Genomic DNA, 25,856 nt, shown 5'->3' on the forward strand with positions numbered 1-25,856 from the left:
AACGGTTTAAAAAAAAATTTATTTATATTATAAAATTATTTTAAAATAAAATAATCGGTCTCACTATTTTAATACACCTATCTACTCATTATTCTAGGTTCTTACATTCAAGATTGTAAAATTCAAAAAAAAAATTACAATCTAAAATATATTTTCAAATGATGTAATTCAAAATATATATTTCGGACAATACATTTTTAAATTACATAATTCAAAAATATATTTTAATTTGTACAATTTAATATGCATTTTTAAATTAATCAATATAAAAATGTAGTATAAATTGTGTAATTCAAAAATCAAGAATACATTTCTTAATCTATATATTTTAGAATATTGATAAATTCAATTTGACTATATATTTAAAATTTATTGGTAAAATATTATCTGTTATTAATACAAATTTGTTTATGATTGTAATATGATTGTGTTATTATTAGATAATTTAAATGTATAATTTAAATAACATATTAATTATGATATTTTACAGATTATATTATTACATTATCATTTAAATGAGAATTTTTCATCAAAAGAACATAACATTTTAAACCTATTTTCTTCTAAGCTTAACACAATAATTGATTACGCAATTAATAATATATTTTTTGATCCAAAAACATTTTTTAATTACACAATCTAGAACATTTTCCCAATTCCACAATCTGAATTCTAAAGCATAGGTATTTTAGATTCTTCCAACACCTTGGATGTGCATGAAGAAAGCATACGAGGGGAGGGAGAAATAACCTATATTTTAAAGTTCCAAAACTAAGGTCACTTGAGCAATACCTTCTGTTTGTGTCATTTCAATAAATAAATAAATAAAAAGATTCGAGCGAGGCACTAAATGCGTATATTACATATATCTGGCAACCGGTTAATTTCAAGACGACTGCTTTTCTAATTAAAAAATATCATCAAGTATGCTATTAAAACTATTTTTCTTCAAAAACAAGCTAATCCAAATGCATGATCCCCGAAATAAAATACATTATAATCTTCGTAGGAGATACAGATAAGTCATACTAGGTTGATCATCCTATCAGCCCACAAGAATAAACAGTGGTTTAAGCAGACAGTGACTTCTGAGTCATCGCTATTCATTCAACCTCTCTAACTATTGCAAATTTCCTGGTCAAAGACCAACCAATGTAGAAATTGTGTGGAAAAGCTGAAAAATCTGTCCATTTTCAATTAGTTTTATACATTTGCTACTGTAAGGAATACGTTTTCAGTGAACCACAAATACAATATTGAATCAAGTTCGGCCTGTTAGAGTCCTGCAATAGCCTTGATGTCTATATAGTCAGCAAGGTCAGTTCCCAGCAGCCGTGTCACTTCTACACTGTTCAGTTGCAGGAAGCAAAAGCCTAAGCCTACTTCTGTACTTCGTGATACGGTGTAACCGTTCTTCCCTTAATCTATGTGCCGAAAAAGGAAAGTAATAACATTGTTAATATGTTTATTTCATCCTAAATCATATGGTATATCTCAAAAAATACAATACATGTATTATTGGTTGACCCGTATAACCAATGTATTTTAATAAAGTCAATTATAACATATGTATTAAAAGTATACATTGGTCTCGAGGTTAACATTATTTAAGAAATCTGGGTTCAACACTATCCAATGCGCAAAATGGTTATTAAATTTCATCTTCCAAAGTTTTCCACTTTGTTTTACCATTTCTACATATTCAAATGGGGCAGGCCATTGGATGGGTGGTAGAGTCTTTGGACTGTGGTTAAACAGCTGATTGGATAAGACCAAAAGATCATTGACAGTGTAGTTGAATGCGTGTCATGTAAAGTGAGTAAATGACTCGTCAGTTTCTAGACTGGCCGAGCTAGTGGTTATGTCAATTTATATAGAGCCATAAGCAATTTCAATCTAGAGAACTGAGAGGACAGGATATATCATTAGTACTGTTTTCACTATTCTGAAGAGTGCGCGCTTCACGAATCATAGCTTTCCTCTGGCTAGGATGGACTAAAGCATCACCTACAATTTTAGGAATTGACATTGAAGAAATAGAAGAAAGCCAAGTGAAGTCTGTTGGGATGGAGACATTCCATGATAGCTATTAGCAATATAACGAGGCGAAGGATTATGGGTGAAGTGTGTAACTTTACAAACAATGGGAAGATCAGACTCAAAATTTAGAAGCCAAGGAGACAAAGAAGTTGGCACTGGGGAAGAGTTAGTAGGTGACCCAGCTGGAGGGTGAAGATGCTGCTAATGTTATATTCAAAGCCGCGATGGTGTATCTAGTGGTACCTCGGACACATCTGTTGTATCAAAGGCAAGAAAGATGGTGATGGTGGTAGTTGCACTCGCACAGCAAAGAAAAGTAGGCATAAAATAGAGAGAAGACTCAAATGTAACATCAATTGAGATCACATTGCGACAAAAGGAAGGTGAGAGACACTTATTCACTTCCTAAGACCGAGAGAAACCTAAAAGGACACATTTGAGAGACCAAGTAGATAACATGTCAAGGCCACGAGTAAGGACTTGAACATAGCATGAAGACCCAAACACTTGAGGGGATAAGAGGTGGAGTGAGTGACTAGGAAATAAAATAGAACAGAAATTTTGTTATCCTATGCTAAATAAAGCATTGGAAGCCACCCTGAACTCATAGGATCCAACAATCTTATGAGTAATATCACAATTTTACAGCCTTGTGGTCAACTTAGTCTTTCAATGTTCGACCACATGTCATGGATGGATTCACAAATTCACAAAAAGCGTATTACCACAAATCTACAATATTCAATAGTATGCTACAGTTTATAATGCATCATCAACTAGACATGTAATGTTCTTACCACAAAACACAGATGATGAAAGCATAAACCAAAAGGTGAAAGGAAGGCTAGAAGTAAAGCATACCGCAATTTAACCTTTTTGGCCCGTTTAATGTGTCTCTTTAATAAATCTTGTGGTGATAAGTTCTCAACAGATTGTTCATTCTGAAAGCAACAATGGGAAAAACATATGATGAAAGATTAGCTCAGAAAACATAAAGGAATAATCAGAAAGGAAGGAGAATATCACAGAGGAATTTTGCAAATGTCATTAGTCATCCCCTTTCTCAATCATTAGCCGTGCCTTTATTGCACCATGCATACAATGTAAGAAAAAGAATAAAGTTTGTTAGACATGCTCCCTACTGCCTAACCAATTCCTACAGCTGTCACATAATCATTCGGTTACATAATCCTCGAGGTAAATGGGTTTCCTTCGAATTCATTGGGGTCTTGTATCATTTTCTACTTCCTCTTGAATATTCTCTAGACTTGGTTGTTCAACCATAATGGGCCTATTAGTAGAAGTGGGCCTAACATACGATATGATTAATGGGGTGGAAATCTTGAACTAAAAGAAAAAAAATGTCAATAGAAACATTATATTGTATGAAAGTAAGGATTTCAGTTTCACAAGTTTGATTGGTTTAAAATAGGAAGATAACTAGAAGAAAATCTAACCTCTTCCTGCTCATCTTCGTTTTTTTCATCTTCTTTCTTGTTTGACATATAACCAGCCACCATATATGCAGGCAATGGTTTAGGAAGTGCCTTAATTAGATCTTTTTGTTGTGGCTGCCAATACAATGAAACATGTGATAAATAAATAACACATCGAAATACATAGATGCATAAAATATTCATCCTCCAAAAGTAAGTCATTATAGTAAATTCCTGCACATTGGAACCAATTTTAAAACCACAGGGTTAGCATATAAGTCATCCCCCTGTTAGAATCTTGTGAATATGTTAGAATCTTAAAGTTTTAGTAATTGATGATATTAGAATCAATTGATGATATAGGATCAACTAGATTAATTCCATATTTATGTTATTAGACTAAACTATGATAATTGAATAGTCTGTACTTATGTTCTCTCCTCTGTAAATTAATTAGCTTTGTTGTAGTCTAAACACAAGGATATGCATTCTCCGTTTCTCTCTTCTCAATATGGCATCAAGAGTGCAACAAGAAACAGAGCCTAATTTGTGCTTTCCCTATGGCCCATCGCCCATAAGTTAAAACGAAGCCAAAAAATTAACCATGATTTTTTGTTTTCTCCTTGTCTAATTTCATTGTTATTCACCATAAATGTAATTGTTCATAACCACTTGCGTCTTTGTTCACTGCAACAACTTTTCAATGAGCCTTTTCTTGTCAATAAAAACCAACGGGATCATCACCTTGTGTTAGGACACGTGGAGAAGAGAAATTAGTTAAGATAGTTAGAGTCAGTTACTTAAGGTGTTAGTTAGATATAAATAGGAAAGGAGAGGAGGACGAGGTGAATTTTGTAGATTAAGCATTAGCTCTTTGTGAACGGAAACCCTCAAAGGAGAGAGTGCTATCCTGCTTTTGTTCTTTTCAGTCTATTCAATAAAAAACCTTTCTTTTCTTTCTCTTTTCAATTCTTGGTTCCGAAGAATGGGGAATTATGGAAACTAGAGTGTGTTCTTTGGATAGATTAGCCAGCGAGCAAGGAAGAGTGATTGCAAAGATGAAGATAGATTTGTCTATTATTAAAGATTAAAGATACCATACGGGACATGTATGAGATTGAGGAACTTCTTCAAGATATTACAAAAGGAAAGAAAGAGATCAAAGAGATGTTACAAGAAATCAAGAGAAGCAAGAAACTCTCTAAAGGAGGAGAGCACTTAGTTAATGATGAAGAGAAGAAGGAAGAAAGATTAATGATGAAGAGAAGAAGGAAGAAAGGAATCTACATAGTAGTAGATAAGATGAGGAGGGAGAAGAATTGTTGAGGCCTTGGGTTAATAAAACAACGAAGTTGCCCATATTTGAAGGCAATGACTCCTCAAGGTTGGTGTTAGGAATCTAGGTAAGAATCCTAACTTTCTACCTCACTCGCACACTTCAGTAAAACTCACAACAAGAAATGGTAATGAATCGGCTGTATTCACATCAAAGAATCAAGAATACAACTAGGAAAACCAGGAGCTTAACCTCCTTCACCAGGTCTGAACCGATCTACAACTCAAAGTAAAAAACTGTCTAACTGAAAACAATAAAAGAAATCCTTTTATAAAGACCCTTTTCCCGCCCCACTTAACTGTTTAGCAGTTAAGTACTCTTCCTCACCTTTCTCCTCTCATAAACCTTCCATGTCCTAACAGTTGGTGTCATGGGCAAATCAAACAGAAGATCAATTGCAGGGATATTTCTTTGCAAGGTTGCAATCTAACATTCAAAATTAGATTCCACTATAGGATCCAAAGGACTTGATTAGAGTTATAGATATTGCTCTAAATGTGGGAGAAGGATCACCAACGAAGAATCACACCCTCCATAGTGAAGAAAAAACCAAAAAATAAGTGAGATTTGTAATAGAAAAAAAAATATGATGGAGGAAGAAGGGGATACATCAATAAAGAGTGTAAATTATAGGCTGTGAAGGTCAATTTCTTGATAACCCAATTACACAATTAAACAATGAGTTGAAGGTGGAGATGCCCCCAAGCAACATTCTTCCCCAAAATCATTTTTACATGATGTGAAAAAGAATTCATTGTTGAACTTAGATATGATAATGATTGGAACATCAACATTGGAATTTTGGAATTCCAACTTACTGGGTTCAAAGTCTGTTATACAAAAACCACTATCATCACCACCACCCAAGCCTCTAGACCTGTATTTACAAGCAATAGCTAGTGAGGTCCCTTCCTATGTGATAAGATAGTATCACAATGCCATCAGTAAGGGTAGATAACACATTGATGACGATGAGTCATGGAATCAAGCTTCCACTATTCCAACCTTGAGGACAAGGTTGATTTTGGGAGTGTAATGTTAGGACACATGGAGAAGAGAAATTAGTTAAGATAGTTAGAGTCGGTTACTTGAGATGTTAGTCAGATATAAATAGGAAAGGAGGAGGTGAATTTTGTAGATTGAGCTTTAGCTCTTTGTGAAGGGGAAACACTTGAAGGAGAGAGTGCTCTCATGTGTTTGTATTTAATAAAAAACCTTTCTTTTCTTTCACTTTTCAATTATTGGTTCCTAACACCTTGTGGAATGACCAACCCTGATAATCACTACTCCATTGGACTAAACACCTGAACCATAGTCCTGACTTTTCACTCCCATTTTGAGATCAAACCGGCCCTATTGTGTCGGTTTTGGATCAATGATCCTTCCTCCATTCCAACCCTATTTAGTTGGCTATTTCGTGTCTAACTAGTTATTCTATGTTTTACTAATTTTCTCACTATTTAACACAGAAACCTAATATGTCTATTTTCACCAACTATGCCTCCTTGCTATCTACAAATTTGATGGTAGCAACTATGCTCCTTGGGCCTTAAACATCAAACATTGTCTCAAACTGTTAGGATATTTATCCTATTTTATCATCATTATATTATGTCAAGGTTACCCTATTTATCATGATTATATTGTGTTAAGAGTTACCCTATTTATCATGATTATTGTGTCTAGGATTACCCTATTTATCATGATTATATTGTGTCTAGGATTACCTATTTATCATGATTAGATTGTGTCTAGGTTACCCTAGTGTTGAAATATGGTGTAAATATTGTATATTTACTTGTTGAGATATTTTAGGAAGTTTTTATTCTGTCAAGATATTTTAGAAAGTTTTGGATTTTATTCCTATTGGTTCAATTTTGTAAATTGGTTGTATCTTGGTTTCATTACAGACGTATGAATCCCACAATCTAAGGGATTTGTTTCCTAGAATACGTTGTGCTTGTTTCCTAATATATATATATATATATATATATATATATATATATATATATATATATATATATATATATATATATATATATATATATATGTATGAATATGTATATGAGATTTAATTTCATCCTTTATTCTTGTGTAAACCTAATTGCAACTTTCATTGTTGCAAACCTTATTGTAGCCTTTATTGCTGAAAACCTAATTGCAACATTCGTTGTTGCATTTTCTTTGTGTGTCTAATCAGCCTTTGTTACTGCACAATCTCATACCTCCATTGTTTTTGGGTCTTTGTGTAGTTCACTTATCAATTTATTTCTTTATGCCTTATTTGCACATAATTGTAAGGGTTGAAATAGAAAATGGAGACAAGCGCCACAATACAGGAGAATTACATAGTGTTCCCCACGTTGTTCCTTAAAATCAAGGAGGACCTATCTAACTCAACCATGAGAAGCTAGAAAGAGTAAGGTCCTTCCTAACTGAAATGGAAAACCCAATGTATTCATTGACATATTCTAAATTTCCCTTGGTGCCCCTCCCTGAATAATTTTCCACATTTTCCCCCTCTCTTAGCAACAAGAAAATTTCCATTGATGACGGAAACATGATGATTGTAGTTGGTCTAGGAGATGTCCAAATAAACCCAACCGTGGTTCTAAAAACTGTTTTGCATGTTCCTAAATTGTTCACAAATCTGATATGTATACAAAAACTCATAAAGGATCTCTTATGTAATGTGGTTTTTTATAGCAACTCTTGTATATTGAAGGATAAAAAATAGGGAAGAATGATTGGACATGCTAGAGAATGGAATAGCCTTTATTACATGGAAGATTATTAAGAGTCAATCTTTTGTTTGAATCCACCATTAGCAACATAGAAAAACTTCAAATGTTTCATTGTCGTCTAGAACATCCTTCATTTCATGTCATAAAGCTATTGGTTCCTTCCTTTTTCAAGGATTTAAATCTACATAGTCTTCATTATGAGGTGTGTGAGCAGGCAAAGTACATGGTTACTCTAACGAAGCCAAGGGGAGGGAAGCTACAAAAATTGTTCTTATGACTTCACTTTGGAATCATGTCATATTTACGCTCAAACTAATGGTTACTCTTGTTCATGTACTTTGTTTAGTGAGTAGAGAAAGAAAAGCAACTATGGCTATATATATGAAGCAATGGATAAAGTCAAGGAAACAATAATGAAGTCATTCAATAACAATGAAAGTACATATAAGAATGTATTTACAATCATTGATAATAGAAGTGCAAATTATTGCCAATATGAGTTAAGGGGGGAGTGTTGTAGATAATTCAAGTAAAGTTTCCTTTTACTTAAGTTGTTAGTGGGGTGTTAACTAACTACTCGTAACTGTAATATATCTTGTTTTTTCTCTCCCTGTAATGACAAGGATTCAACTTGAAGTCTTGAACCTTTCTGGGATGGTGATCCAAAAAGCAAATTGCCGTTGCCCAATCCAGAACAGAAGTATTGTTCTTGTTACCGCTGAAAACATTTGGATCCAAATCCTTCTCTCAATACTTGTCCAATATTCAATTCCCAGCATCTACTAGAACAATGTCAACAAACACTGTAGCTCTTGCTCATAATCCTGCTTTGCATGCTCACGCCAAACACATGGAGTGTGACCTTTCTTTGTTCGAGAAAATACACATTAGCAAACAAATTCAACTACTACATATCCCTACAGAACATTAGTGTGCTTACACTATCAATAGTATCCTCTCCCCCGATAGGTTTCTTGTGTTAAGGACCAAGCTCAGTGTGAGTGATCCCGATGTCTCTCACACTCCTCCAGAGATTGTGGGAGGTATTTAAGTTAGATATTCTTTACTATAATATATCTGTCTACTTTCTCTATTGAGCCTTGGGCCCTCCTCAGTCTGAGTTCAGATAGTCTACTGAATCTTTGTTTGATAGTTTATGTATATATAGTAGACTCTCTACTTTTAAAGATGGGTGTAATAATTCATTACATTAGTTAAATTCAGTTCCATTCTTGCTCTCTTACTCTTTGATATTACTTGAGATCTAAAACTGAGAAAAATAGTTCTGAAGGGCTTGTTAGACCCTTCTCAATTCTCTTATTTATATAGATAAAAACTGATACAATAGATGGATGGAAGATGAAGAGATTGTCCTAGACTGCTAGGAACAATCATTATAGATAACCCAACACACAACTACCTACTTTAGGCCCTGCTATACTAATCATAGGTAGACTTAATAATTATTCTAACACTCCCCCTCAAACTGGAGCATACAAATTGTATGTACCAAGCTTGGAACAAATAAACTCAATCTGAGGTCCCCTTAACGACTTAGTCAACACATCTGCGAGTTGGTCATTTGATCCAACAAACTCAGTACAAATTTCTTTTGACAATAATTTTTCCCGAACAAAATGACAATCAATTTCTATATGTTTGGTTCTCTCGTGAAACACTGGATTTGATGCAATGTGAAGAGCAGCTTGGTTATCACAATACATCTTCATACTCTGGATGTCACAGAAGTTAAGCTCCTGAAGGAACTGCTTCACTCATATAAGTTCACATGTTAATGAAGCCATTGCCCTATATTCAGCCTCAGTTGTTGATCGAGCCACTACATTTTGTTTCTTACTTTTCCATGAGATAATGTTTCCTCCAAGGAAAACACAATATCCAGTAGTAGATCGTCTATCAATAGGAGAACCTGCCCAATCAGCATCACAATATCCTGATACCTGAAGACTTCCTTTTTCTTCATATAAGAGCCCTTGCCCGGGAGCCTTTTTCACATACCTTAGAATGCGAATGATAGCATTCCAATGGCCAACACATGGAGCTTGCATAAACTGGCTAACCACTCCAACTGCAAAAGATAGATCCGGCCTTATAATAGTGAGATAGATTAGTTTTCCAACTAGCCTCCTATATCTCTCCGGGTCGGGGAATAATTCACCTTCTTCTGTTGTTAATTTTTGATTTGGATCCATAGGGCTATCAACAGGTCTACAATCAATCATGCCTGTTTCTTGCAAAATATCCAGAGCATACTTCCTTTGGGAGATTACAACTCCATCTTTTGACTGAGCTACTTCAATGCCTAGGAAGTATTTGAGGCTCCCAAGATCCTTGGTTTGGAAATGTCTACACAAGTACTCCTTCAACTGAGATATTCCAGCAGTATCATTTCCTGTAATAACTATATCATCAACATATACTATCAAGTAAACACATTTCCCGGGAGACGAATGATAATAAAAGACTGAATGATCTGCTTCACTACGTTTTAGCCCAAATTTTTGAACAATGGAGCTAAACTTTCCAAACCAAGCACGTGGTGATTGCTTGAGCCCATATAGAGATCGGTTCAATTTACAAACCATACCAGACTCCCCCTGAGCAACAAACCCTGGAGGTTTCTCCATATAAACTTCTTCCTCAAGATCACCATGGAGAAAGGCATTTTTGATATCCAACTGATGAAGTGGCCAATGACGAATGGCTGCCATTGCAAAGAACAATCGAATGGTAGTCATCTTTGCCACGGGAGAAAAGGTGTCACAATAATCAAGACCATAAACCTGAGTGTACCCTTTTGCAACCAGTCGGGCTTTGAGCCTATCAATGTTACCATTAGGTCCGACTTTAATTGCATATACCCATCGACAACCAACAGCCTTTTTGCCCGGGGGAAGTAGCACAAGCTCCCAAGTGTGACTGCGGTCAAGAGCCTGCATTTCTTCAATCATGGCTTGTCGCCATCCAGGATGATCAAGTGCTTCTTTCACATTTTTAGGAATAACCACAGGAGATACTGAGGATAAAAGGGAATAAAAGGAGGGCGACACTCTGTGATAACTAAGAAAATTATAAATGGGATGAGGGTTTCGAGTGGAACGAGTACCTTTTCTGAGAGCAATGGGCCAAGCAGAATCATCTTCACCAGGAGACGTGACAGGAGATGGTGACGGAGAAGAATCTGAAGGAGGAGATCCACCATTTTCTGGAAGAGGATTACTCACCAGGGTACTGTGTCGAAGGATATCAGTATGTGGAGAGGAAGGTTCAGGAGGACCTTGGGCATGACTTGGATTGACTGAGGCATTGGAGATATTAGACGCAACCACTGGAAGAGGAAGGACCTGGTGGAGGATATGAACATCTTGAACAGAGGGAGAGAAGAAAGGTGTCTGTTCAAAGAAGGTAACATTGGCAGACATGTAGTACTTTTTGGTTTCAGGAGAGTAACACAGGTACCCTTTTTGAAGCCGAGAATAGCCCAAAAAGACACATTTGATCGCACGAGCAGAGAGCTTGTCGAGCCCCGGAGACATGTCGTGAACAAAACAAACACAACCAAAGACTCGAGGAGAGGTGTGAAAGAGAGGATCATTGGGAAAGAGAATGGAGAAAGGAACTTTATGATTGAGAGAGGAGGAGGGCATCCTATTAATAAGAAAACATGCAGTTAAGATGGCATCGCCCCAGTGATGAACAGGAATATTAGCACCAAGCAAAAGGGTACGAGCCGTTTCAACCAAGTGCCTATTTTTTCTTTCGGCTATACCATTTTGCTGGGGTGTATGAGGACAAGTGGATTGATGCAAAATACCATGGGAGCTAAGAAGTGAAGAAAAATTTGATGAGAAATACTCTTTAGCATTATCACTTCTTAAGACTTTAATTACGTGACCAAATTGGTTCTTGATTTCATTCAAAAAGGATGTGAAAATGGGTAACAATTCAGAGCGATCTTTCATTAGATAAACCCAAGTACATCTAGAATACTCATCAATAAAAGTAACAAAATACCTAAAACCAAAAGAAGAGACGCGACTAGGTCCCCAGACATCAGAATGAATAATAGAGAAACTAGAAGTACACATTGATTGAGACCTTTTTGGAAAGACAGATCTAACATGTTTTCCTAGTTGATAGGACTCACATTCTAAAGTCTGAAGACCACTAAGTTCAGGACACATCTTTTTTAACTTCGACAAGTGAGGATGGCCAAACCGATCATGTAACACTTTAGGGGGAAGAGCTGCGACACAAGATACCCGTGGACGAGATCCAAAATGGTATAAACCTCCAGCTTCATATCCTTCTCCAATCTGTCTCCCCGAGCCACGCTCCTGTATAACAAAAGATTTTGAATCGAAAGTTATTGAACAATGTAACATTTTGGTTAACTGACTTAAGGAAATTAAATTGAATGGACAGTTAGGGACAAAAAGAACAAATTTCAGAGTTAGAGAGGGAGACAGGGAGACATGACCGACTCCCTTTGAACAAGTTTTAGAGCCATTTGCAAGGGTAATGAAATGGGGTTTTTCTTGGAGGGAAAGGGTTGAGAACAATGAGGTATTACCAGAAATGTGATCAGAAGCACCCGAGTCAATTACCCATGAATTTAGACCTTCCATGGATTGAGAAATGCAAGCTGTGGATGTAATTGGGGACTGAGATGATGGCGCCAAACTGTTAGACTTTAATCGCAGATACTCTTGATACTCTTCCTCAGTGAACTTGGAGTTGGAAGTGGAAGTTTCAGCCTTAGAGATATTGGCGGTTTTTGAAGGAAAGCCATGCAAGGAGTAGCAGTTTTCTTGGGTGTGACCCACCCTCTTACAGTAAGAGCACTGTGGACGTCCTCGACCTCCACGTCCTCCTCCTCTAGTGCCACGTCCTCCTCTTCCTCGCATGGCAACCATGACAGATGGTTCCATTGTTTCATGAGCTTCCTGAGACTGAGACACGGGAACACGAAGAAGACGTGTGGTCAAGGCTTCCAAGGAAGGGACCTCATGACTTGTCAGAAGTTGATCTCTGATGTGACTCAAATCTGGATGCAAAGCACGGAGGATCATCACCATATAATACTTGTCAAGCTTCTTTTTGATATCTTCCGAAGATTCCACTTCCAAGAACATTCTCAATTCTTCCACAGCTGCTTGGGCTTCAGTCATGAATGAGACCATATCATGGTCTGTCATTTTGAGACAGGCGAGCTTGTTTGCGGCATCATAGAGACGTTGAATATCATTAGCATAAATGCTTTGAGCTTTCTTCCAAAAAGTGTGACATGTCTTGAAGGCTCTAAGAGATATCAAAAGTCGGGGTTCCACAGATTGCCACAATAGGGCACACAATTGGAAATCAGCTTGTTTCCATTGTTCAGCTTTGTCAGAAGGTACTTGGCTTCCATCCTGCTCGAGGTGGTCATAATGTCCTTGACCAAGGAACCACATTTCTACAGCAGCAGACCAACATAGATAATTCTTTCCATTTAGCTTTTCGGAAGTGATTGAGGGACTTCCAGAGAAAGAAAGAGCACTTCCAGACACCATTCTTTGATAAAAAGAGGAGAAGGAACCAGAAAAACCGTGAAGAACCAGGAAAAACCGTGAAGAACCAGAAAACCCTAGGGGGTTTCTTAGGGTTTTCTTAAAGGGGAGCTTCTGGACACGCCAAAGTAATATTTTGAGGGGCAGAACAGACGCAGGAGCAGAGGGCGACAACTATGGAGGTGGCGCGGCGACTTTCCGGTAAGCAGAGGGCGGCGCGTGGACAGCACGCGCTTGTTCGCAGCGCACAAAGAGGCGGCGCATGGCGGAGCGTGGAGGAGAATCAGGCGAACCCACCGGTGGGGTTGGCTGTCGCGTGAAGAGGCGAACCAGATCCAGTGGTCGCCGGACGAAACAGTGACGGCGGCCGGCGGCAGACGGCGGCGAACGGCGGTGGACAGCAGCGGACAGATGCGAGGTGGCGGACAACCAAGTTGAAGAACAACAAAATGCAGTTGACAGCTGCAGATAGTGGCGAGACAGCCGCGGATAACGGCGAACGGCACTGGACAGATGCAAACAGCAGTGACAGTACTGGTGGACAACCCAGGACAGAAACCAGAGCAGGCAGGATGAACCTGCTCTGATACCAACTTGAGATCTAAAACTGAGAAAAATAGTTCTGAAGGGCTTGTTAGACCCTTCTCAATTCTCTTATTTATATAGATAAAAACTGATACAATAGATGGATGGAAGATGAAGAGATTGTCCTAGACTGCTAGGAACAATCATTATAGATAACCCAACACACAACTACCTACTTTAGGCCCTGCTATACTAATCATAGGTAGACTTAATAATTATTCTAACAATATTCAACAATACACAACCCACAGGAAAATCATTAAAATGTCAAAAGAAACTACAAGCTTCTACTTAAAAGATTTCAACCATTTATCATTCCAAAGATGCTAAATGATAGAAGATACATGCATCTTCATAGAATTAATATCAATTAATTATTTTGTTCAGCTTTTAAAAATCAATATAGTTCATTCAAATTCAACAAAAGAGCATATAACTTTAGCCAGAATCACTTATATGCAATAAGTTACAACCAAAAATATTCATCTTCAAGTCAAACTTATATAAAATGGAAGTTGACTCAAAGTAAAAGTCCAGCAATACTTGATGTGGAATATGCAAATTATCAAAGTACACATAAAATGCAATTAGCCTCATTTCTTTAACATCAAAACAGAATTAAAATAGAACAATTTCCAGTCATCATCACAAGCTTGAAATCAGAAGCAGATTACAAATTGTAAAAAGAGGAAGTACAAATATATTACTCAAACCTGGCTTTCTTCAATTACACCATTTCGCAACCATGATCTACAAAGTGCATATAGAGAAGCATCCTCCGTTATTCTTACCTATAAAAATATAAGATAATTATCACATCTTAAAAATGTTGCAGGAATAAAGCCAAGATATTAACTCAAGGTACTAACTAGTTGCCATAACCAACACTACATATTTATGCACCGTAACCTCCATAGTCAACACCTATGTTGGTTTCTAAGGTCATCTCACACCCCTTTGTAAATAGAATTCCTTTTCCAAGAGCTCCTTTCAAGTACTATAGAATTCGATAAACAGTTCTGACAAGAGTCACCTTTAGATTATGCATGAATTGACTAACAACTCCAACAACATAGGAAATGTCGGGCCTAGTGTGAGACAAGTAGATCAATTTCCCGACCAGCCTTTGATAAGATTGTCTATCCACAGCTACATCTTCAATTAATTCACCAAGTTTGTGATTTTGTTCAATAGGTGTCTATTGGTTTACATCCTAATTTACCAATTTCAGCCAATAAATCCAGCACATACTTTTGTTCGGAGACGAAATACCATGATGTCAATGAGTCGTTTCAATTCCCAAGAAAAATTTTAATCTGTCAACCTCCTTAATTTCAAATTTTGTTATCCAACATTTATGTAAGGCTTCCATTCTTACCTAATTATTTCCTATTACAATTATATCACCTACATAGACAATTAGTACAGTAACACTCCCTCTAAAGTTGAATGCTAAATAAATTGTGTATTTAAACCTTGGTCTTCATACAATAGTAAACCTGTTAAGCCATGCTCTTGCAGACTATTTCAATTCATAGAGTGCCTTCTTTAATTTACACACCTTTCCCTCCTTGTAAATTTCTTCCTCTAGATTCTCATGCAAAAAGACATTTGTGACATTGATGAGAATGATTGTTATGTTACAATGTTCTTCCTTGATGATAAGGTTACATTGTTTCCATAGTAGGAAATTATTATTCAAATAATCAATCTTTAACTAATTCACGAAAGGTCCAAAATTGAATTCTGTAATGAAGGATATACAACCAAAGACTCAAGGTACAAGATGATTTGCACTCACTTATATTATAATTTTATCATATCTCTAGTCGATGTAGAATATTTGACACAGACCCTCACGACATCCACCACTGTCCAATATTATTCTCCATAGTTTTTAGAATTTCTCTCTCCTGTTCATCCATGGCTTCTTCCACTGTTGTCTCTTAAGTTATGACCTCTCTTTTATCACTGGTGCGTTTGTCCCGTCCATATATGTTTTTTCTCCCATGGCAAAGATGGCTTTTGTTAGTTTATTTATAGGCATGGTGGCTCTTCAACAATGGTCTCTTTATCAATTGGATGTCAACAATGCATTCATTAACGGCGATTCGCAGGAAGAGATTTATATGGAGCAACCTCTCAAATTTGTTGCTCAGAGGAATCTTCTGGGTTTATTTCGTCTTCTATGTTGTCTTCGCAAATCATTAACAATTTGGTGTCACTCGAATGTAGAAACAGATATTTTCACTGAGTCTTTATTGATTATATTAGTAACAAGCTTGGTACATACGATTTGTGTGCACCAACTTGAGGGAGAGTGTTAGATATATTACATCTTATATAGATATCTTATCTTTATCTTTTATCTTTAGTTAATTTGTTATTATTCCTTATTTGTATTTTGGGTTTAGCCTATATCTCTTCTATTATAAATAGAGTACCCTATGTGTACATTCAACACAAAGAAAAGTAATCTCATACATAGTTTTCACTATATTCAACACACATGAACAAAAGATACTGAAAAACTAGACCATTCTTAATCACAAACATTATTGACCCCTGTCTCTATACTCGAACGAAGAAGTGTCAAAAGTTGTGGATTTGGCGACATGATTGGGTGGTCGAAGCTATTCCATGAGATAATTGAAGTTAGTGGGAAAATTTTGAATATATTGAAGTTAGTGGGAAATTTTGAATACCATTTATGGGTTTCATTGACTAATAAAAAATGTTAGATATTTTTGGTTCACTCCAAACTTTGAACATCTTGCACCTATTGGAAAAAGGCTTGCAATTTGCCTGTTTATTGTATTCAGTATTTGTTTGACTCAGTTCTGCATTAGTCATCTTAGAAAACTAGATGACAACATGACCAATTTCGTTGCTTATGCAGAGCTATAATACAAGTGTTGAAAATGTTTGTATTGGTTGAGATCAATCAAGATTATTTTAAATTGAAAAACTTGTATATGGCCCTTGTTTTGTTGTTCATGCACTACAACTTTGACATGTCCCTAACGAAATTCTAAATAGCCAAGAGGTTCCCACATGGACAATCCAATTAGTCTTTTGAGTGCTACTCCACCTAAACCTATGGGCTTCCACTCATATACAATTAAAGCATTAGCAAAGTCCCACATCTTAGGATACTTGTGGTGGATGCAAGGGTAGACAAGGTTGATAGGACCACAGAGGCTACCTACTGCACTTATTGTGAAATGTCCAAGCCAAATTTTTGACTGAGAATTATTATTCCCTTCACAGGTTCCCTGATAAACTCTTCATGTTAAATAAGTTATAATCCCAAACAAAACTCTAACAAAAGTGAGTCTGATAGCAAATGCTATCAGATCATGTATTTTCTGTATTATATAGCTGTAAAATCGTTATATATAAGGAGGAGAAGAAGCCTATAAAAATAGTTAGAATATTAATGGGTTAGTTCGTTAGAGGGGTTACTTATCTATAAATAAAGGAAGAATGATAGGAGATATTCATATTTTGGTGATCGTAAATTGAGCATTTTTGTGAAAGGAGAAATCCTTTGGTAAGGGAAAACCTGGGAGGAGAGAATGCTCTCCTATTTCTTGTACTTCTCATCCTGTCCAATAAAAATATGTCTTCTCTTTCTCTTTTGTATTTGCTGGTTCCTAAGAAAAATACTATAATAAAAAGTGTAAAAGCATGCAAACATAGGGACAAGACTGTAGCTCCAAACCATTTGCTTACACATTTTCTGAGCTCCTTCACTTTTGTTCCCTCCACCCTTTATATAACAAAACCACTCTTATTCTCTCTCTACAACTAACTCGCTCTTTTTCTTGTTGCTGCCTATGGCATTCAACTGTAAACATGTGAAGGCTTAGGGAAGGGGTTTGGATTCCTATCAGAGTCAGCCCATGATATCAAGTTAACGGACAAAATTGACAGTGAAATGAAAAACAAAGGAACAAACAGATCAAAGACCAAGGATACTTGCATCACAACGACTAAAAGTTTACAAAGACGACTTTAATTCATAAAGAAATTAAAACAAGACAATCAGAATAGGCGTAGGACTCGTATAACTACCAAACACATTATGTGCTAGAGATGTAATGTAAATGATACTGTTAGTAAGGAAAAGATAAGCCCACTGTGCATATTCCTAAGAAGATTAACAAGCACCTATATTTCTCAATATGTAATTAATAAACACACACGAACAGAATTTAATTTAACAATAACAAATCAATGATTCATCATAAACAAAAAATGTAAAAAAATTGCATTGCAAAGAATGTAAAATAAGAGAAAAAGAGACTCACTTTTCGATCTCTAACAACAATGTAGGTATCCTCTCTGATTTTTTCCCTGAGAAACCAATCAGATATATCATCAATTCCAGCTCCATAACCAATAAAAATCACACAACACAACCATGTATACACCACGTGTCAATGAAAATAAATTTACCTGGTACTCGAATCTTTACCGCCATTAATATCAGAAACCGCAGACCGAGACGCAGCCTATAGCCAAAAGGAAAGCAACAACAAAAATAAAGGAACAATTTGAAACCCACCATAATTCTATTTCTACAAAATTCAATTCAATTCCAAACTAAATCGAATCGAAATGTTACTATCATTGAACTAGGACAAAATCTAGAAGCTCAAAACAAAAAGGAAAAAACATAATCATCATTCATTCCCTCTAATACATATCACTCATTCACAAAATTCAAAAAAAACGCAAATGGGGCATCAGATTTGGAACCTTTTTAACGGGAGGCGAAGCAGTGGGTGTGGCAGCAGCGTTGCCCACGTGGCCAAAAGGCACGTGAGGCGGTGGCCTGGCCATGTGCAAGGCGTGACTGAGGTAATCCAAGTGCATACCGCGAACAACGCCGCCGTACACCATAGCCGGAGGCGCGAACGCGCCACCTGAGACGCTGTGGTCGACGGCAGCGAGGCCTCTAACACCTTTGGGCGCGAACGGGTAGGCGAAGTGAGGGTCGTGGGGTTTGGCCAAGAGAGGATTCGCTGGGGCGCGAATTGGAAGGGTTTGTTGCTGCGAAGGGTAGTGCTGGTGCGGCTGAGGGAGAGGCGACACAGGCCGCGATGCAGTGGTTGAAGCGGTGGCAGGGTCGAGAGGCATGGTGGTAGTGATGGTGGTGGTGGTGGTGGCGACCGCAGCGGCGACGGTAACTTTTTAATAGTGGTGGGAGTGGAGAGGAAAAGGAGCTGCGAAGTTGTTTTTGATTGTGGCGTAAGTTTGGGTTCTTATTTGGAGAGAGGAAAAAGGGAGGGAAAGGAAATTGTTAATTATTGTCCGGTGAAGTAAAAAAAAAAATAGGAAAAATAATTAATAACAGCTGAGTTTCAGTTTGGTATGTGATGGGATTCGTTATGGAAAAAAAAAAGTGTATATAACCTGACGAGTATTATTATTTGAAAAAGGTTAATGCTTTCTTAAAGTTTGAAGTGAATACTTTTTAAAAATTAAAAAATATTAAAATCTTTAACTTTAGAAGAATTTGTTTTAATTACTAGATAAATATATTCAAAACAGTAAAGTAATTTTTTAAATTGTTTTTATAACCCTTAAATAATTTGAAAGATTGAAACTATAGTTTTTTTTCAAATTTAAGATATTAAAATAATTATTTGAATTGGGAAGATAATAAAGGGTTGAAAATACTTATCTTGTATTTATGCATTTTTATTGAGCTCATATTTTAACCATGGCTTAGTTACGGTATATTTACCAAATTATTCTTCTTACACTTGCAGTAAGCTCTTTCAAGTCAAACTTTTTAGGTAGTTCCTTTAAGGGGTTATTTACTAAAATTTTATTGTGATAAATTAAGTAAATTTATAATTGTTAAATTAGATTGGTTAATATTTTGAATTTGTTCAGTAATGAGTTGCACCTATTTGTAAATGGTATATAAGGGAGTCTAAGACTTTTAATGCTTAAAGGTCGTATAATGAACCTTAAATACGGACATTCACCAATGGATGTGTATTGAGATAAATAAACCGCAAATGAAGGTTATAAAAATTTACTTTTCATGTAAGACACTGTTATTTGATGTAATTACTTTGAGGATGGTAGGATATTGATAAACTTAAGGACTACTTAAGAAGACAAAACTTAAGGAAAAACTCTTAGAAGTGGCAAAAGCAATGAAGTGACATTCAAAATAACAAAATAAAAATAAGAACAAATTCTAAAGAAAAAAGGAAAATGAATTAAGGAATGAAGTAAGAAGAACGCCGTCATCTTGTGATGAAATCCTAAAGGATAAATGCAAAGAAGATTTGTCACTTAAAAAGCTCTATAGAAAAAGAAAAAAAAAAGAATAAAACATTCTCAAAAACACTTAAATTTATCTCACAAAATCAATTTGTATTCTATCATCAATTGTAAATTTACAATGCATGACACCTTATTTACAATCGTATGGTAAGAGTAAGGGGAGAAAGAAAAGTAGTTTCAAACTGGTTACAAGTAATATGAACACAAGAAGAAAATAAATAATAAGTGTGAATACAAGATAAGATAGCACCTAGTATGTATAAAGAAAAACTTAATTAAGTTAATGAATAAACTATGTATCAATAATCATATGTTTAACACCTAGTTAGGTCCTAATCTTTTCTATCAAACGAGTTAACCTTGAATCAAGGAGAGGCATATGGAGTAGCTACATGGGGGCAATCCTTTAATAAAGGAAGAGGCATGTGAAGTAATTTCAACCTTCACATGCAATTTAAAGTGACATGTCTAAATTGTTAGGTCGAGCATTTGTTAGTAAAAGAAAAAGGATAGAAATCATTCTTAAAGGCTAAATTTTGGTAATGATAAAATCAAGTCCAAGAACTTAAAAATCATGATAAAAGATATTGGAAGACTTGTATTTTGTTCATATATTTGATTAAGTTTTTGTAATAAGTCATATATTAGTGAAAAAATTGTTTGCAGGACTTAACTTAGATAGTTACAAAGCATCACGCACAAAGATCATTCAAGAAAGAAAAAGAAGAAAATAGATATCATTCTTCAAGAGTAAATTTTGATGATGATAAAAACAAGTGTAAGAACTTAAAAGTGATGATAAAAGATATTGGAATACTTGTATTTTGTTTATGTATTTGATTATGTCTTTGTAACGAGTCATATATTAGTGAATAAATTGTTGGTAAGACTTAACTTAGAGAGTCACAAAGCAAGTTGCACAAAAATCATTCAAGAAAGAAAAAGAAGATGATGGTGATCATTCTTCAAGAGTAAAATTTGATGATGATAAAAGTAAGTCCAAGAACTTAGTGATGATAAAATATATTGGAAAACTTGTATTATATTTATGTATTTGATTAAGTCTTTATAATAAGTCATATATTTGTGAATAAATTGTTTGTAGGACTTCTTATCTTAGAAAGTCACAAAGCATCATGCACAGAGATCATTCAAAGAAGATTTTATTTGTCCAAAAACTTTGTGATAAATGATTAACACTAATGATAGTTGATTATCTAATTTTTTCACGAGAGACTCTATGATAATTAAATTCCACTGCTAGTAAATGATTATCATAGCAAAAAATATGTTTTCAGAAAAGTTTATGCGATAATCGATTATCTCCAATCATCAGTGGTAGTTGTGATTTGATTCTTCAAATTCTTGGTAGTTGTGATTTGATTCTCCAAATTCTTGACCAAATTTTAAAATAAGAAGTCTATAAAATTTGGGGAGACCTATTTCAAAAACATTTTTTTGAGACTACTAAAGAAACTCTTTGTGTTTGGGAAAAATGGATTTGAAAAAACTAGTGTGGGTAAAGCAATAACTTTCACCAAATGAGTTATTGTGTGAATGAGTGTTGTTGTAATTGCTAAGTGAAGTTGTTCATCATTTGTGTGACTCAAAAGAAGTGTTGCATTCCTTATGTGATTCAAGGAAAGTGTCTTTCATTTCTTGTGTTTTCAAGAGAAGTGTTCTCTAAACCTCAAACTCTTGCTTCTGTGATTATAAGTTTAGTTTACTTTTAGTGTTTGAGTTAATCCCTCTTTAGAAAGATTAACAAATGGATGGAGAGTCTTTTTGATTTGAATCACTATAAAATATTTTTGTGTATGAATTTTTTATTCCCTACTCTTTTTATTTCACCGGAATTATAAAATAAGAGAAAAATTATAATTGAGGATAAATTTCGAAGAAAATTCTAAAGTATCAATTTTTGTTAAACAAATCAATTCACTTTTTTGGTTTTAGTCCAACATAAATATTTTGCACAATGACTCTAACAATTGGTATCCGAGTTTAGTTTGATAGTTTTTCAAGATAAGGTTCAAAATGATTGGAAAAAATCAAACATTTGCTAATGGTGTCTTCTATTAACCAACCTCCACTTTTGCGAGTGAAAATTATCCCTTTTAGAAAGTTAAAATGCAAATTTTTCTGGAATGTTTCTTAGATTTTTTGACAAAATGGAAATGAATAACATGATTTAACCTGACATTTAATTGAATAAAAAAGTTTGACAAATATCACTTAAAACAACAATAAAAACAATTGCTTATGTGCATAAATATCCCAAGCCTAACACATCAGACAAAATTATACAAACGAGGTAATCTATATGATACAAACCAGACATACCATCAAACGATATAATAACTAAGCTCTTTGAGTATTATACTTATGAGATGAGTCAAACATATTATTATCTTGAAGATTATAATTTTCAAGCATATTATCCCAGATAATTATTACAATCCTTACTAAAGTCTTGAAATTTTCCAAACACAACATTAGTTCCTTAACACATAATTAACATGACAATTAAATAAGCTTTGTTTCTTGTTTAACCATCTCATAATCTCTTAGCAACATGATCAACATAACTCACTATAATGTATCTATTAGTTCCCAAAAAATCCTTCATTATATATATATATATATATATATATATATATATATATATATATATATATTCAAAATGATTTTATATTGCAAGATTCATAATCTTATGCTATTTTATGATATGAAAAATTTACAAATCAAACAATCTTAAAGACACAAAACAACAAAATGAAATGTACTTAATTTTTTAACACATGTATTGTCTTAACTGGTAGAAACGTTCAATAATTAGGTATCATGTAACAAAAATTATATGAACATGAGCTTGCAACATTTATGTGAGAGCTGAGAAAATTAAAGAAGGATAGAGAAAGACAGGTGTCTGCAAGGGAGTGGACCGTTCGGTTTTGACGGTGGTATATAACTGAGAGTTTCAAATTATGTTCCACTTTCTCCATGCACTATCTCTTTCTCCAACCTTCTGATATCTTCCTTCTCCTCATTCTCTCTACAAATTCTCTCTAGAAAATTCTCACTTTTCTTCATCTGATCATCAATCAGGTCGTGCCTGAGCTTTCCTGGTGTCAAAAGCTTCCTTCTTCACCAATCAAAAACAATCTTTGAATTGGTAAGTTTATCCTCTTCTCAGAAACTTTGGTTGTTGTTACATGCAAGCCAAGTCTCGAGTTGCATGTGTCCATCATATTTCTTTTCTAGTTTCTGACTTCATTTTGGTCCTATATTTGGTCTTTTCTCACCAAACGGTGATCTATAGGTGTTCATAGAGTTTCTTTCGGTGCAAGATTCAAGTTGGGAATTTTGGGATTTAAGTTGTTCAGATTTTCTAAGGTAAGAGAAGCTAGTTAATTTAATTGTTTGGTTAATGATGTATGAAAACATGGTTTGATGGTTTTGCATGTGGGAGAAATTGAATGTTTGTGTGATCGACTTGGTTTGTTTGACATGTTAAATGTTGTGATTGTTGAGTTGTAGATTATATCTATCTTGGAAGGAATTCTGGGTTGAAAAACATTCAGTTTTGGTAAATTCTAGTTTGTATTTCATTCTACAGAAGTTATGCAGAATTATACAGAATGTCGAGCGTTTGTTGTTGACCGCTCGGTCAGGTTTAGGTATTCAGTCTTAGCAGTATTCATTTTCATAGTAGTATTTGGTCTTAGGATCGTTCGATGTTGTACTAACGTTCGTTTTCGGCCTTGGCAGTATTTGATTTGATAATAGCGTTCGAGTTAGTATTACTAGGTTTCGTATAATGGTTAAGTTCTGTATTTCCGTTTGGTCTTAATAGTGTTTGGTGTGGTATTCGTGTTCCGTTTGAGTAAGACTAAGGGTTATATTAACGTTTGGTTTTAGTAGTATTCGGTTTAGTTATAACCTTTGTTTTGCACTAGTATACAATTAATATATAAAGTTCGTTCTCTCACTAGTGTTTTGGTCTCGCGCTATCATTCGATATAGTACCGGTGTTCGGTATTAACTGTGATCGTCCTCCTATGGACCTTACCTGTTAATGACTGTTTTGTTATGTTTTAGTGATTGGTTTTTTTATCTGAGTATTCGGTCTAAGTTCTTAGTTTTCGGTTTAAGTTTTATGTGTTCGATCTAAGCTAATAGTGTCGGTTGTTCTAGCTTTTGACTCTTCAATTGTTTTAGGATAGTATTCGAGTATTGCTTGTTAAAGGACCGTTCGGTCATGACTACGTGTTGTGAGTGTGTTCCCATTCAGTCATATTCCTTGGTTATGTTGAGTTTTTCGTTCAGTCGTACTAAGAGGTTGTATATTGTCTATTAGGTTCTTTTCTATGAAATGTTATTCGGTCTTTACTGTTGATTTCATTGTTTGGTTTGGTTTAATTATTAGAGTTGTGTTGATATATCTTGTATGAGCTATTGTATTAGAATTCAAATAAAGTATGATATTTAAAATGGTATGAAAAGAGAATTCCAAGGAGGAGTGTCTCAGTGATTGGATAAGCAAGAGTGGTGGTATAGTATGAATATGGATAGCGAAATCTACGACGTTCATCCTGACACTCTGGTGATTACCAAGTCTCAAGTAGAGATGGGTAAGTCATGTCGTGAGAATAGCAAGAGGCCCTAGCCGAGGAGGGGGTCCTACGGTGAGTGATAACGGGTTAACCTTGTGTGGCAGCTGATGGATTTCCAGTTACTACACCCACGAGTGCACGAATGACCAAAGCTACATATTCATACTAGTCCGGACGGTCGGTTGAAGTGGTCTGTCAATATGTGTTATATGTTTTTCTACTTGTGTTTAATTGTTTTATCTGTTCGGTGTGTTTTGAATTGTATGTTCATATGATTTTTTTTATTACATTAGCTTACCCTTACTTTCTGTTTTGTTATGTTGTCGTTCGATATTTTTCTTTTGTGCAATGACCATCCGGTGGATGTGAGCAGAGAATTGTGAAGTTTCGGTGGAGCATGAGCTGGACGGAGAGGACCCAGCGGTGTAGGTTAGGACCGATCGGTCATGGAAAGATTTGATTTTGGACTGATCGGTTGTGCTTATAGTTTTGGTCGTTAGGCGTTCTCTGTAAAGTTTTAATTTTATGGTTATTTTGGATAACTGTACTGTTAATCTTTATTAATTAGTAGATGACTGATCTATTATATCATTTTATGTGATAACTCTATTATATAGTTATACTATATTTTTGGAATGTTACAATTTACATCAAAATTGGCTAATTATGGGAGTTTGTGTATTGTCATAATTTTCAAAAATATTTGGATACTAATAAAAAAATTTGGGACTATATAAAATATCACCCAATCACATTGAAAATACATAAGATAATATTGGGGTTTAAGTGAAGCAGTTATAACCTTAAGCCTCTTAAAATGATAAATTGTAATTTAAAACATAGATAATTATGTTGTTAAAAACTTAAAGTTAATTAGTAAATAAAAGATAACATTAGTTTTTTTAGTACTCCTTATCTTAATAAATCTAAAGAAACATGATTGTTGCTAAATAATAACCATATGTCAATAAATATGAAAGAAATACCAAGTAATGAAACCTTTAAATACTCTGATTTGAAACAAGCTAAACTTTGAACTAAAACGGCACCATATAACAATTTACAAATAATATAAAAGATTAAAGTTACGATAACAGTGAAGTGATAATAGTAACAATAAAATAATAGAACGATGATGACAAAAACCATGAAAAATAAGAAAATAAATACGATGTAGCAGAGATTCCGAAGGATTTTAATTTTGGATATTGACTAAACAT

The 25,856-nt window shown here is 35.0% G+C and overlaps 1 protein-coding gene across 1 annotated transcript; it reads right to left on the minus strand.

Annotated features, from left to right (window-relative positions):
* Positions 1 to 973: 973 nt before the first annotated feature.
* LOC148201490 (uncharacterized) lies at positions 974 to 18,999 on the minus strand. The gene is made up of 7 exons (XM_088109767.1): positions 18,476 to 18,999; positions 18,173 to 18,228; positions 18,025 to 18,070; positions 14,425 to 14,502; positions 3,498 to 3,611; positions 2,902 to 2,981; positions 974 to 1,424 (listed from the first exon to the last, which is right to left on the minus strand). The coding sequence occupies exons 1-7, from the start codon at positions 18,854 to 18,856 to the stop codon at positions 1,319 to 1,321; spliced, it is 861 nt and encodes a 286-aa protein (XP_087965893.1). The 5' UTR covers positions 18,857 to 18,999; the 3' UTR covers positions 974 to 1,318.
* Between the last annotated feature and the right edge of the window lie 6,857 nt (positions 19,000 to 25,856).

Source organism: Vigna umbellata, chromosome 3 (assembly GCF_029865625.1).
Source record: "Vigna umbellata cultivar VRB3 chromosome 3, Vumbellata_1.0, whole genome shotgun sequence".
NCBI classification, from domain to species: Eukaryota; Viridiplantae; Streptophyta; class Magnoliopsida; order Fabales; family Fabaceae; genus Vigna; species Vigna umbellata.